Here is a 12,127-nt window from a genome sequence, read left to right on the forward strand (position 1 = left end):
TAACCCAACCGTGTGCCTTTAAACCATCTGGGATGGGTTTTTTTTTTCGCCGTTACCTGGATCAAGACGTCTCAAAGCCGGACACTGAGGTTGAGTGGGACAAGGGCACCTGGAAAACTATAGAATCATGGAATGGTTCGGGTTGGAAGGGACCTTAAAGATCATCCAGTTCCAACCCCCTGCCCTGGGCAGGGACACCTCCCACCAGAGCAGGTTGCTCAAAGCCCCCTCCAGCCTGGCCTTGAACCCCTCCAGGGATGGGGCAGCCACAGCTTCTCTGGGCAACCTGGGCCAGGCTCTCACCACCCTCACACCAAAGAAGTTCTCCCCGAGATCTCATCTCAATCTCCCCTCTTTCAGTGTCAAACCCTTCCCCCTCCTCCTGTGGCTCCCCTCCCTCATCCAGAGTCCCTCCCCAGCTTTCCTGGAGCCCCCCCCTTTAGGGACTGGAAGGGGCTCCAAGGTCTCCCCGGAGCCTTCTCTTCTCCAGGCTGAACCCCCCCAACTCTCTCAGCCTGTCCTCCCAGCAGAGGGGCTCCAGCCCTCCCAGCATCTCCGTGGCCTCCCCTGATCCCGCTCCACCATGTGAAGCTTTAACATTGGCCTCTTGCACCCTCCTTCAGCAGAGTATTGACCCCTCCAGCTCCGGTTGGAGAAATCCCCGGGGAAATCAGCTGCCAAAAACCCATCAGCCGGTGGCTACGTGCTCCTGCCTCCTACGGTGGTGGCCTCACCGCTGTCCTGTCCTACCCTACAGCCCATCTCGCGTGCCGTAAATAGGACTCCGCCATAAACCGCAGGATTTTATGGGCCAGCAGGCAGTTTTATGAGGTTAATTATCCTGCCATGCTAACGAGGGTGAAGTTAAGCACAGTCAAAATCAAGGGTTGGCTTGACCTTTTCCTAAAGGCTGCTGGAAACGTGGGAGGCAGTGGGTGCTGGTGAAGGGGAAGTGATGGGTGCTGGAGAGGTGATGGGTGCTGGTGATGGGGAGGTAATGAGGAGGTGATGGGTACTGGCAATAGGTGCTGGTCATGGGGAGGTGGTGGGTGCTGGTGATGGCAGGTCATGGGTGCTGGCAATGGGTGCTGGTGATGAGAAGGTCATGGGTGCTGATGATGGGTGCTGGTCATGGGAAGGTAATGGGTAGGTGATGGGCACTGGTGATGGGAAGGTCATGGGTGCTGGTTACTGGGAGTTGATAGGTGCTCCTGATGGGGAGATCATGGGTGATGGGAAAGCGATGGGAACGTGATGGGTGCTGGTGATGAGGAGGTCATGGGTGCTGGTCATGGGAAGGTAATGGGTATGTGATGGGCACTGGTGACGAGGAGGTCATGGGTGCTGGTCACGGGGAGGTGACAGGTGCTCGTGATGGGGAGATCAGGGGTGCTGGTGGTGGGGAGGTGATGGGAAAGTGATGGGGACATGATGGCTGCTGACACTGGGTGCTGGTGATGGAAGGTGATGGGTGCTGGTCATGGGGAGATAATGAGGAGGTGATGGGTGCTGGTGATGGGAAAGTCATGGGTGGTGATGATGAGTGCTGGTGATGTGGAGGTGATGGGTGCTGGCAATGGGGATGCGATGGGGAAACAAACCCCCCAGAAGCTTCCAGCTTCGCTCAGCACCAAGGGACGCCCAGGATGGAGCAACCCCTTCCTCCTTAGTAAAGTGACCCGGGGTCCCCCCAACCAACCCACCTTCATTTTGGAGCCCAAACAACTCTCCCCGTAGCTTGAACAAGCACCTTAATCTTCCCGGGCTTTGAAAACACCCGTTTATGTCTTGATGTTTGCTTCTCCCAGCTGGGTTGGAGCCAGCTCTCCCTCCTCTTGGCTCCTCGCTTGGCTCCCCCGAGGCTTCTTCACAGCAATTTTGATTCATTCTTATTAAATCTGGAGCAGAACAGCAAGTGCGGGCAATTAGACAGACAATTAGGGAGCAGCTCCTTGCATAGGAGGAGTTGCCAGGACCTCCCCTCCCCGAAACGTACTCGCGGGACGAGTAGTGCCCTGCTTCTCGCCAGACAGGTTCCCGGCACGGCTGGGCCAAGTCCTCCCGGCAACTGCAGTGATTTAAATGCCTAGAGTTTTTTCCAGATGAGGTTTTCCTCAAGATGTTGATCCCCTCCCAGTCTTTGTCCCACCTGGAGGCCCCATTTCCCATTCATTCCTCAATTGTCCCATGGGTTGGCTTCCATTTCGTGGCCTTCCTGTAAATCCCACGGCTCTAATTCCTCACCGGGTTAAACTGGGGCAAACTGGCACCGTTTTCTTGTAGCCAAGAAAGTCAAGCTATCTTTTGCTTGCACCTGATCATGTGGTCCACTAGGTCCTTGGCCCAGCTGGTGACGGTGACCTGGCTGCTATTGGCACATAGGAAAGAGGGATGGATGGTTGGACGGAGAGGTAGATGGATGGATGGATGGATGGACGGACAGACGGACGGACGGGCAGATGCATGGATGGATGGTTGGTGGGATGGATGGATGGATGGATAGTTGACTGGATGGATGGTTGGGCAACTGGATGTATAGGTGAATGGACAGATGGATGGATGGATGATAATGTGGTCGGGTTGATGGATGCACACATGGATGGGTGGGTGGCGGGGTGGTTGGTTGGATGGATCATAATATGGTTAGGTGGATGGATAAATGGACATACAGATGGATGGGTGGGTGGCTGAGTGGATGGTTGTTGGGATGGAGGGATGATAACATGGTTAGGTGGATAGATGGACATATGCATGGATGGTTGGGTGGATGCGTGGATGGATGGCTAGTGGGAGGGATGGATGGATGGAGGGATGGATGGGTAGATACATGCATGAATGGACGAACAGACAAATGGAGGGAGGGAGGGAGGGAGGGAGGGGTGGGTGGACGGACAGATTTACAGTGGGATGGATGGGTGAATGGATGGGTAGATAAATGCATGAGTGGATGAACAAATAAATGGATGGATGGACAGACAGACAGACGGTAGGATGGGCAGATGGACAGAACAAGAGCCCTCCTTGTCATTTGCTTCTCAACCCTGCTGTCCTCCCTGCTGTAGGAGATGAGTAAAAACAAAAGCAGGCCATTACAACATGGTTAACCCTCACTTAGCCCCAGGGTCAACCCCTGACTAACCGGGGCAGGACTCATGACACCTCTCACCTGATGCACCACCACGTCAGCTGCCCCGGGGCGGGGGGCACGGGGCCATTCTCGGGGAGCCCGGAAGAGGCATCACGGCTGATTCAGGTCTCCATCAGCTCCGGGCAGCCAGGATCTGCCTGGACCTGCACAAGGGAACCTTCCCTCAGCAGGTTTGACACGCTACCAGCGTCACCGGGGTGGCCCGGGGGCTGGAGAGACTTGGGGGGGAGGGTCCCCTCTCACCCCCCCCCATGCAGGGCTGGAGGGCTTTGCACAGCACCAAACCCCACCAAAATTGCCTTAAAATAGGCAAAAAGAGTGTGTGTGACCCTCCTTCCACCAGTGCCCTGCCTCTCCCTGAAACCATTGCTTTTTCGCAAGCCACAGCGCAAATCCCTTAATTAAAGGGTTCGTTAGGAGCCGGCCCCACGAAATGCCACCGGCAGAGCAAGCAGGACAGCAGCTGGGGTGGCCCAAGGGGGCTGGTGGTCACTTTTCCCCAGCACCCCGAAACCTCCCTGCCCACTCCACCAGGGTCCAGTTGAACCCGTGGCTCGATCTCTCCCACATGCCCCAGCTCCTGCCTCCTCCTCTGCTTCCTTCTCCTCCTCCTCCTTCTCCTCCTCCTCTGGGGAGAGGCACGTTGGAGGGAGGAGGCCCCATCTGCGCCTCCCCGCCGGCGCCGCGACGTGCCGGGGCAGAGCATCGGTGCGAGAGGGGAGCGCCATGGCCGAGCGGCTGTCGGAGGAGAAGATCGCCGAATTCAAGGAGGCTTTTTCCCTTTTCGACCGGGATGGAGACGGTTGCATCACCACCAAGGAGCTGGGCACCGTCATGCGCTCCTTGGGGCAAAACCCCACCGAAGCGGAGCTGCAGGACATGGTGGGGGAGGTGGACGCCGACGGCAGCGGCACCATCGATTTCCCCGAGTTCCTCTCGCTGATGGCGAGGAAGATGAGGGACACGGACAGTGAGGAGGAGATCCGCGAGGCTTTCCGTGTCTTTGATAAGGACGGCAACGGCTACATCAGCGCGGCGGAGCTGCGGCACGTCATGACCAACCTGGGCGAGAAGCTGACGGACGAGGAGGTGGACGAGATGATCAAGGAGGCCGACTGCAACAACGACGGGCAGGTCAACTACGAGGAGTTCGTGAGGATGATGACGGAGAAGTGAGCCTCCCCAGCACAATACCCACCTCCAACCCCCATCTCGCAGGTAACTCACTGGGATGCGGCTTTGCGCCCAACCCCACGTGCACGGAAAGTCCCAGACCACGGGGTCCACCTCTCCCATTGAAACGGCCACCCCAAATCTTGCATCTCCCCCGGTTCCTACCACCTCCTGCCCTGCAATTATTGCTGGTGTTTGGAAAAATCAATGTTCATGGTGCTTTTTTTGTTATTTTTTCCTTAATTTCTTCATAGGAAACTGAGATTGTGGTGGTCCCCCAGCCCCTCCATCCCCTACCGCCTTCTCTCCACCACCCTGGGCTGGAAAAATCCTCTTTTATCCCATCTGGAGCATCATGAGCCAGTGTCTGCGTTGGATGCGGGCGTCCCACCTGGCAGGATGGGGCTTGGGTTGCAGATGGACATGGCAGGGGGGGGGAGGGAGGGGGGGGATTGGGTGTCACTCCCCGTTGCCCTCCACGAGATGCACCTCTCGTGTCCATAGAGGTGCCGGTGGCCACCGCACGTCCCCCGGCACTGCACCGAGTCCAATAAAGAAATGTCGTCCTCCCCCAACGGCTGCCAGTGCTTCCTTCAGCTTCTCCTTGGGGTCCCTGCTAAAAAACAACCCCCTCATATCACCGACATCGGCGTATCCCAGCCAGGGTCAAGCCCTACATCACCCCCATCCTCTTTCCCCCCATCCTTCTTCCCCACAAGCTGGAAAAATGCCCCTCATGGGTGCTGGGCACCCTCCACCACCGGGTTGTGGCGGTCCTCACCCCAAATCCCCATCGCTTTTGGGGTCTGCCAGGGTGTTGGGGGCCCTTTTCTCCTCCCCAAGTGAAGAGGAGGTGGATTTTAGCCCTAATCCTCCTCCCACAGATAAGTAGAGCGGAATTCATCTTTCCTGGCCGTAATCCACCCCGTCATGTTCCCCGTGACTCAGTTTCCCCACAAAGAGGGTGAAACCCAATTGCAGCAGCCCTCCCGCCCCGGTGATTCCCTTCATGGAGGGGGTTGAAGAAAAATTAATTATAATGTGTCTTATTAATGCTCAGTCACTAATGAGCAAACAGGGAGGTGGCATGAGCAGGGCATGGCTGTTTCTCAGGGGACACCATGTCTCTGGGGATGTTCAGGCCACCACGAGGAATTCACCCCCTCCATTTCCCCCCCCAGGGCTGGGATCTTTGGCAATCCCGGTTGTTTTCCCGACTCTGGGAAAACCAGGCAGGTGGCTGCATGCCGGCTGGCAGGGCTGAGCTCACCCACGCTCCCTCCACCCCAGGCAATGGCCCTCATCACCCAGCACCGTTTGGGCCCCCCCAGTTCAAGAAGGACAGGGAACTGCTGGAGAGAGTCCAGTGGAGGCTACGAAGATGATCAAGGGACTGGAGCATCTCTCTGCTGAGGAAAGGCTGAGAGCCCTGGGGCTGTTCGGCCTGGAGAAGACTGAGAGGGGATCTCATCAATGCTGAGCAATATCTAAAGGGCGGGTGGCAAGAGGATGGGGCCAGACTCTTCTCAGTGGTGCCCGGTGACAGGACAAGGGGCAACGGGCACAAGCTGGAACACAAGACGTTCCATCTAAACATGAGGAGGAACTTTTTGCTGTGAGGGTGGCAGAGCCCTGGCAGAGGCTGCCCGGAGAGGTGGTGGAGTCTCCTTCTCTGGAGACATTCAAACCCCCCTGGACACATTCCTGTGGGACCTGCTCTGGGTGACCCTGCTCTGGCAGGGAGGTTGGACTAGATGATCTCCAGAGGTCCCTTCCAACCCCTGCCATTCTGTGATTCACCACGTGCTGCCCTCTTGCTCGCACGCCCAACCCTTCCCTGCAGCCCTGCAGGGGACACGAGCAGGACAAAACCAGGCCAAAAAAAAGAAAAATTCCTCAAATCTAGCAAGACCCAGAGAAGCCAAGGGGTCACACCAGGCTATCGTACCCAAGCTGCTAAAATTAGACCTTCCCGAAAACACAATTATTTATTAATGCCCCGTTTCGGCGCAAAAGCCATACCCTGTATTTTTAGGCTTGACCTTTTCTCCTTCTATTCTGGGCTTGTTTTAATTACCGGAGTATTTTTTTCACGCCACTTAATCCTGAGCTGGTTTTTCTTAACGACAGTCTTTAAGCGGGAGGCTGGAGCCCAGCCAGAAACACCGGCCCCCGCGGCCCCAGCAGCAGCGGCACCGGCCCGGAGAAGAAAGCTTATTTGTGGGTTTGCCCATTTCTCCCTCAATTTGATGCTCGGGAGCACGGAGGGGAGGTTTCCACCGGCGTCACTCGGGATGGACAGACGGAGGGACGGGAGGGGCTTGTTTGGCTTCAGTATTGCCCAAGGAGGGGATTTTCCTTCCCAAATCCAGGTTTTGAGGCCCAAATTGCCCCACCGGAGGTAAAGGATCTGTCCTGGAGCTGCCTCCCCCCGCGTGGAGCAGATCCATGGCTCATGGGGCGGTTTGAATCGGGCGTTGATTAATGATTAAATTAACTGAGCGGGTATGGGCGATGCACACGCTGCCTGGGAGCTGGGGTGGCCCCTGCAGGGTGGAAAGGGGAGACCGCGGGGTGCCAAGGAAGAGGTTGGAACTTGAGGATCTTTAAGGTCCCTTCCAATCCGAACCGTTCTATGACTCTATGATAAGAGAGATCAGGCATTTTCACCCCAAAACCTGGTCAGATGGTCCCTTGCACCTGGGGATGAAGATCGCCTGGGTGTCCTGGGGTAAGGGTCTGGGATGGGTCTGGGGGCTCATCTAGGCTAGGACCTGGGAGATCCCTTGGGATAAGACCTGAGGGTCATCTAAGATGGGACCTGAAGGAGTTGTCATTTGGGATGGGACATGGGGAATGCATGGAGCTCGGGGGATTATCTCAGATGAAGTCTAGAAGTTCCCTTGGGAAAAGACCTGGAAGATCATCTAAAATGAGACCTGGAAGAGGGAGAAGTGTCCCCTGGGATGACACACTGAGGACCACTTAGGATCACTTGGAGGTGATCGCTTGGAAGATCACTTGCAGTTGGACATGGGGGATCATCTAGACTGGGGTCTTGGAGATGATCTAAGGTGAGACCTGAGGAGGGGAGCCACGTGGGATGGCAGATGAGGGACCGCTTAGGTTGGACCATGGGGGATCACCTGAGGTAGGACCCAGGGAATAGTCTGGGATGGGACCTGGGGTTCATCTAGAATGGGACATGGGGATCATCTAGAATGGGACATGAAGTTTCCTGCAGGATGTGGCCTGGAGGATCCCTTGGGATGGGACTTGGGGGAGATCTTCTGGATCCAGACTGCAGCACCTGATCCCGTCTCCGCTGCCGGCAAACAACCTTCTACCACCTTTCGGTATATTATCCTCCAGCCTTTCCAACAAAAACCCACCGAGGGCTCCAGCATCGGCACCACCCAAAACCAAGGGCCCAGCCATAATCCTCCCATCGCTCCCCTCTCCCTGTTCATGGTTCTGCTTCACCTGGACGCTTTTTTTCCCTGAAATTATACTTTTTTTAGGAGAAAAGCAGCTCACAAACCCCCCCCCCCCCAGTTTGGAGAGCCAGAGCTGCTTCTGCTCCAGTGCTGCTGAATCTGTCACAAATTCTCCCCATTCCCTTTTATTTTAGCAAAACAAGTTATTTTAGTAACATTTCAACAACTGGCCTTTAAAAACATATCGAGTAAATGTTGAGGAAACCATACCGAGTCCCCTCCAAAAGGAACTAAGGAGCTTTCCTGAGCTCTCCCGAAGGATGTTGAAAAGAAAGGCAGGATTTATTTATTTTTTTTTTCCCCATTTTCCACCTTTTTTTCCCCTTCCCCTCCCGCAGACCCTGGGGCCGCGGCTCCCTCCCTCCTCCCCAGCAATAACTCTGCTCTTAAGCAAACATGACGTATTGCCTGGGAAATGTCGCTGCCTGCGGGAAGGTGGGGAGGTGGGGGGGGGGAGGCCTCGACGCCCCTTTGCCGTAAAAAAAAAAAAAAAAAGTGGGGAAAAAAGGGATTTTTGAAGTGGGATTGATCCGGGTTGGTGGGGTGAGGGGTTAGGGGATGCCACCCAGGAGAGCTCGGTTGGGTTCAGCAAGCCAGGGTCTGCGCAGGGGAATAAATAACTACACTAAACCCCGAAAAGCTTTTGCAAATACCTCTTTCCAGCGTTTAGTCTGGCAGAAAACTGCTTCGTTTCTCAGGGGTGTTTTACAACCTGTTTTAAAGCGGTTTTTCCTCGCCGGTTTTCCACTTTGAGGTCCTTTGTGAAAGGAGAAAGCACTGCGGGGGGGGGGGGGAGGGAATTAAAAAAAAAAAAACCAAAAAATAAACAACCACAAATTGTCCCACAACATGACACGGGGCATAGGGCAGGAGGGGCAATGGTACCCAAGGATGGCCAAAATGATGCTGAATGGAGCGATTTGGTGCCAGATCCAGGGCTGAGCCTGAGGTTGCGCCAGAGGGGACATTGCTTTGGGGCAAAGTGCCTGATTTTTGGGACCAGAGCAGTTGGTTTTACCTCTCTTTTTTTGGCATTAGCTCCTCTGTCCCACGTGGGGCTCTGGGTGCCACCACAACGCAGACGCCCAGCAGCATCCAAGGGGTTGAGCTGCTTTGCATGACGTGAGTTTCCTTGGACTCAGCTCAGCCAAAATCATGTTACCTTCTCATCTGCTTTTGGCGGGGCATCCAGTGAGAAGGTCTGGGGGGACCACACTGGGCTTCCCCCAGTGGGGAAAGGTTCTGGCCCCAAAACTCCACACTGAATCCTGCCAGATCTGCACCAAAACTGCCTCTGCTTCCCAACGGAGCAGGGCCAAGGGGGGGACAAGGAGAGGGGACAAGTGGGACAGAGAGATGGGAATGAGTAGAAGAAGGAGAGGGGGCAAATGGTACCAGGAGACCAACAGGACCAGGAGAGGGAAACACATGAGACCAGGAGTTGGGGACAAGTGTGACCAAGAGACAGGACCAGTGGGACCAGGAGTTGTGGACAAGAAGAACTAGGAGAGGGGAATAATGGGACCAAAAGATGCAACGAATGGGACCAGGAGATGGGGACAATTGGAACCAGGAGAGGGGACCAGTGGAACCCAGGGACAAGGACAAGTGGGACCAAGAGATGGAGCTGGACCAGAAGAAGGGACCAGTGGGACCAGGAGACAAGTCTTTGGGCTGGGGTTAAGTGGGAGCAGGAGACAACTGGGACAAGAAGGGGGGACCAGAACAACCCCTGGGGACGAGTGTGACCAGGAAAGGGGACTACGACAGGGGTCCTCACCCTCTGCAAATGCCAGGTAGGTTGTTGGGGCATGACATGAGCCCTGTGCCCAGCTGCAAGGAGGGGGGGGATACCTCCCTGGTACCTCCATCTCACTTCCCCGGCATTCCCAAGGCTCAACGTAAAGTCCCAAGGGATTTTTGCGAAGACTTGAAGACGCTTGGGGCTCCTCATGAGGACGCCGGGAGCCCCCCCAGCTGCCATGACATTTCACAAGGCTCCTCTCTTCCCTTTTCCACGGCCGAGGGGTTTCCCAAGTTCAAGTTACCAAAATAAGCCCCCGGTCTCAGCCCCTGGGGGATGGGGTTTGAGGGTGAAAATCAACCAGCCGATGGCCACCAGGCGCCCAGTGATGGCTGGGTTTCCAGCACCAAAGGATGGGCAGATGTGGCTCCAGCCCGGCCGGCTGAGGGGGGGCATTAAATCAGATGAGGTCTTTGCAAGCGCCGGGAAGGTTTTCCGGACATCTCAGGGGACCCTGAGCCCCCCAGGAGCTGGATGAAGACCTGCAGCAGCCATAGGGTGGCCAAGGTGGTCACCATCAACCTTCAAGAGACGGTTGGCACCGTGGGATTTGGCTCTCTCAACCACCACTACCACCACCACCCCCCCCCCAAAAAAAAAAAAAGAAGTCAGGCATCCCCGCAGGGGTTAACTGCAGCCGCCGCAATCGGAGCTGCTTCATTTTCCATCCCTGCAGCGCCAGGAGCCGGAGCCATCGGGGGGGGGGGGGGGGGGGGGGGGGATTTTAACGGGAAATTAATAGCGCCATGACCTCAGCTGCCACGCACGCGGGCCTGCTCGCCGGCGTGCCGGCAACCCCACGTAACCACAGCCCCCCCACCCCCACCCCCCCACCCCCCCCGGGATCCCAGCCCGAGGAGATTTTGGGGGCCTTTTCCCTTTTTTCTCCCCGCCCCCCCCCCGGGACAGGCAGGAGGACGGGGCTGTAGCTCTATAAATTAAGATAAACCAATAAAAAAGCCACCCGTGGCCATCTCCGCAGGTTTGGAGCCCAGCACCTTCCCTTCTTTATAACTTAAAAAAAAAAAAAAAAAAAAAACAAGAAAAAAAAGAAAACAAAACCCCAAAACCACCTTAATTTCCCGCTTTAATCCACACTAGCCCCAAATCAGCCTTTGCAAGAAGAGATTCCCCCCCCAAAAAAAAAAACCACGAGCCCAGGCAAAGCCAAAATGAAGAAATAAATGCTTCGCCGTCCCTCCGTTCCCATTTTGTTCCCATTTTTTTGCCTTATTCTTTTTGCCTTATTTTCATATATTCATGATATTCAAAATATATTCATATTATATTCATATATATATATTTTCATATATTCATATATTCAAAATATATTCATATTTTGCCTTATTCTCATCCCATCCCGGGAGGCGCAACCCGCCCCAGACCCCCCCCATATCCCCCCGTTTGCACAACTTCCCTTCGATTACTGGTTTTCTCCTTAAAAACGCGCCCCCCCCCCCCCCCCCGAGCCCAGATGAGGGGGGGGATTTTCTTACTGACAGAGCTGGGGAACCCAAAAAAATGCTTTTTTGCCATGCGGAATATTGAAGCCCGGAGGCAGGAGCTGAATCGGCCGGGGGGGGGGTAATTTGTTGTCGCTATTTATTTTTACGCAGGATAAAGGATAAATTTAAAAAAAAAAAACCCTCCAAATACAGATGAAACGGGACCCGCGTTTGCAGATTTCAAATTTTTGCTGGAATAAAAGAGCATCTCGGCTCGGGGCGGGGGCCGGGGGGGGAGGGAACCTGTCGCCCACCCACGGAAAACAGCCCGGGCTTGTTTCAGGGAGGAGATTTTTTTCAAAGCTTTTCCAGGATTTGACTTTCTCCTGTGAAAACGTGGCTGGTGCTGCCCCGTATAAATATTATTTCCCGCTCCCCGGAGGAGGTTTTGCTGCTCTTACTTGGGGGGGGAAGCAGCACCGCCCAGCGGCACCGCGGGGGGAAGAGGCTCCCCGCAACCCCAGCTGCAACAAAACCTGTGGATTTTGAAGCTTTTCACGTTCCCATCACAAATCGGTCCCGATTCCTCCCCCGAAAACCGCCTCCCCAAAACCCCACAGGCACCTTTTCTCCAACCCCACCGGCTCCTCCGGTCCACAAGAAGGACCTGGCCGGTGGGAGAGCATCTCTTAGGGAAGAGAGGGACCATCCCTTTGTCCCCAAACAGCGTCACCTTCCTCCCGGTTCCTTTGGGATGTTGTTTCCAGCCTCTGTTTTCTTCCAGGACTCGGGATTTCCCCCCAACCCCTTCTCAAGGTGCCCGGGGGAAAAAGGCTTCCCCTGCCCAAGCCCTTCGCCCCAGGTTTCAGCTGGATGCAGGAAGTATCCCTGGGAAACAAGGACTAAAACTTTGGGTGGGGGGCAAGGAGGGAGGCTTATTTTTCATCATTTCAGTGTCCTCTAAAAATCTCAGCTGGTGGGTCCCTAAAAACCTGTGACTGCTATAAAAAAACAGCCGATTTCTTACAGAATCATGGAATGCTTTGGGTGGGAAGGGACC

General features: G+C 55.3%; 1 protein-coding gene across 1 annotated transcript; it reads left to right on the forward strand.

Moving 5' to 3' along the window:
* Positions 1–3,874: 3,874 nt before the first annotated feature.
* Positions 3,875–4,324, forward strand: LOC141479094 (calmodulin, striated muscle). The gene has a single exon (XM_074168110.1). The coding sequence runs from the start codon at positions 3,875–3,877 to the stop codon at positions 4,322–4,324; it is 450 nt and encodes a 149-aa protein (XP_074024211.1).
* Positions 4,325–12,127: the final 7,803 nt, after the last annotated feature.

This window comes from Numenius arquata, chromosome 2, assembly GCF_964106895.1.
Source record: "Numenius arquata chromosome 2, bNumArq3.hap1.1, whole genome shotgun sequence".
NCBI lineage: Eukaryota > Metazoa > Chordata > Aves > Charadriiformes > Scolopacidae > Numenius > Numenius arquata.

Bases quoted from the DNA above. Each gene is read 5' to 3' on its own strand.
- LOC141479094 (XM_074168110.1), top strand. From the start codon at position 3,875: ATGGCCGAGCGGCTGTCGGAGGAGAAGATCGCCGAATTCAAGGAGGCT.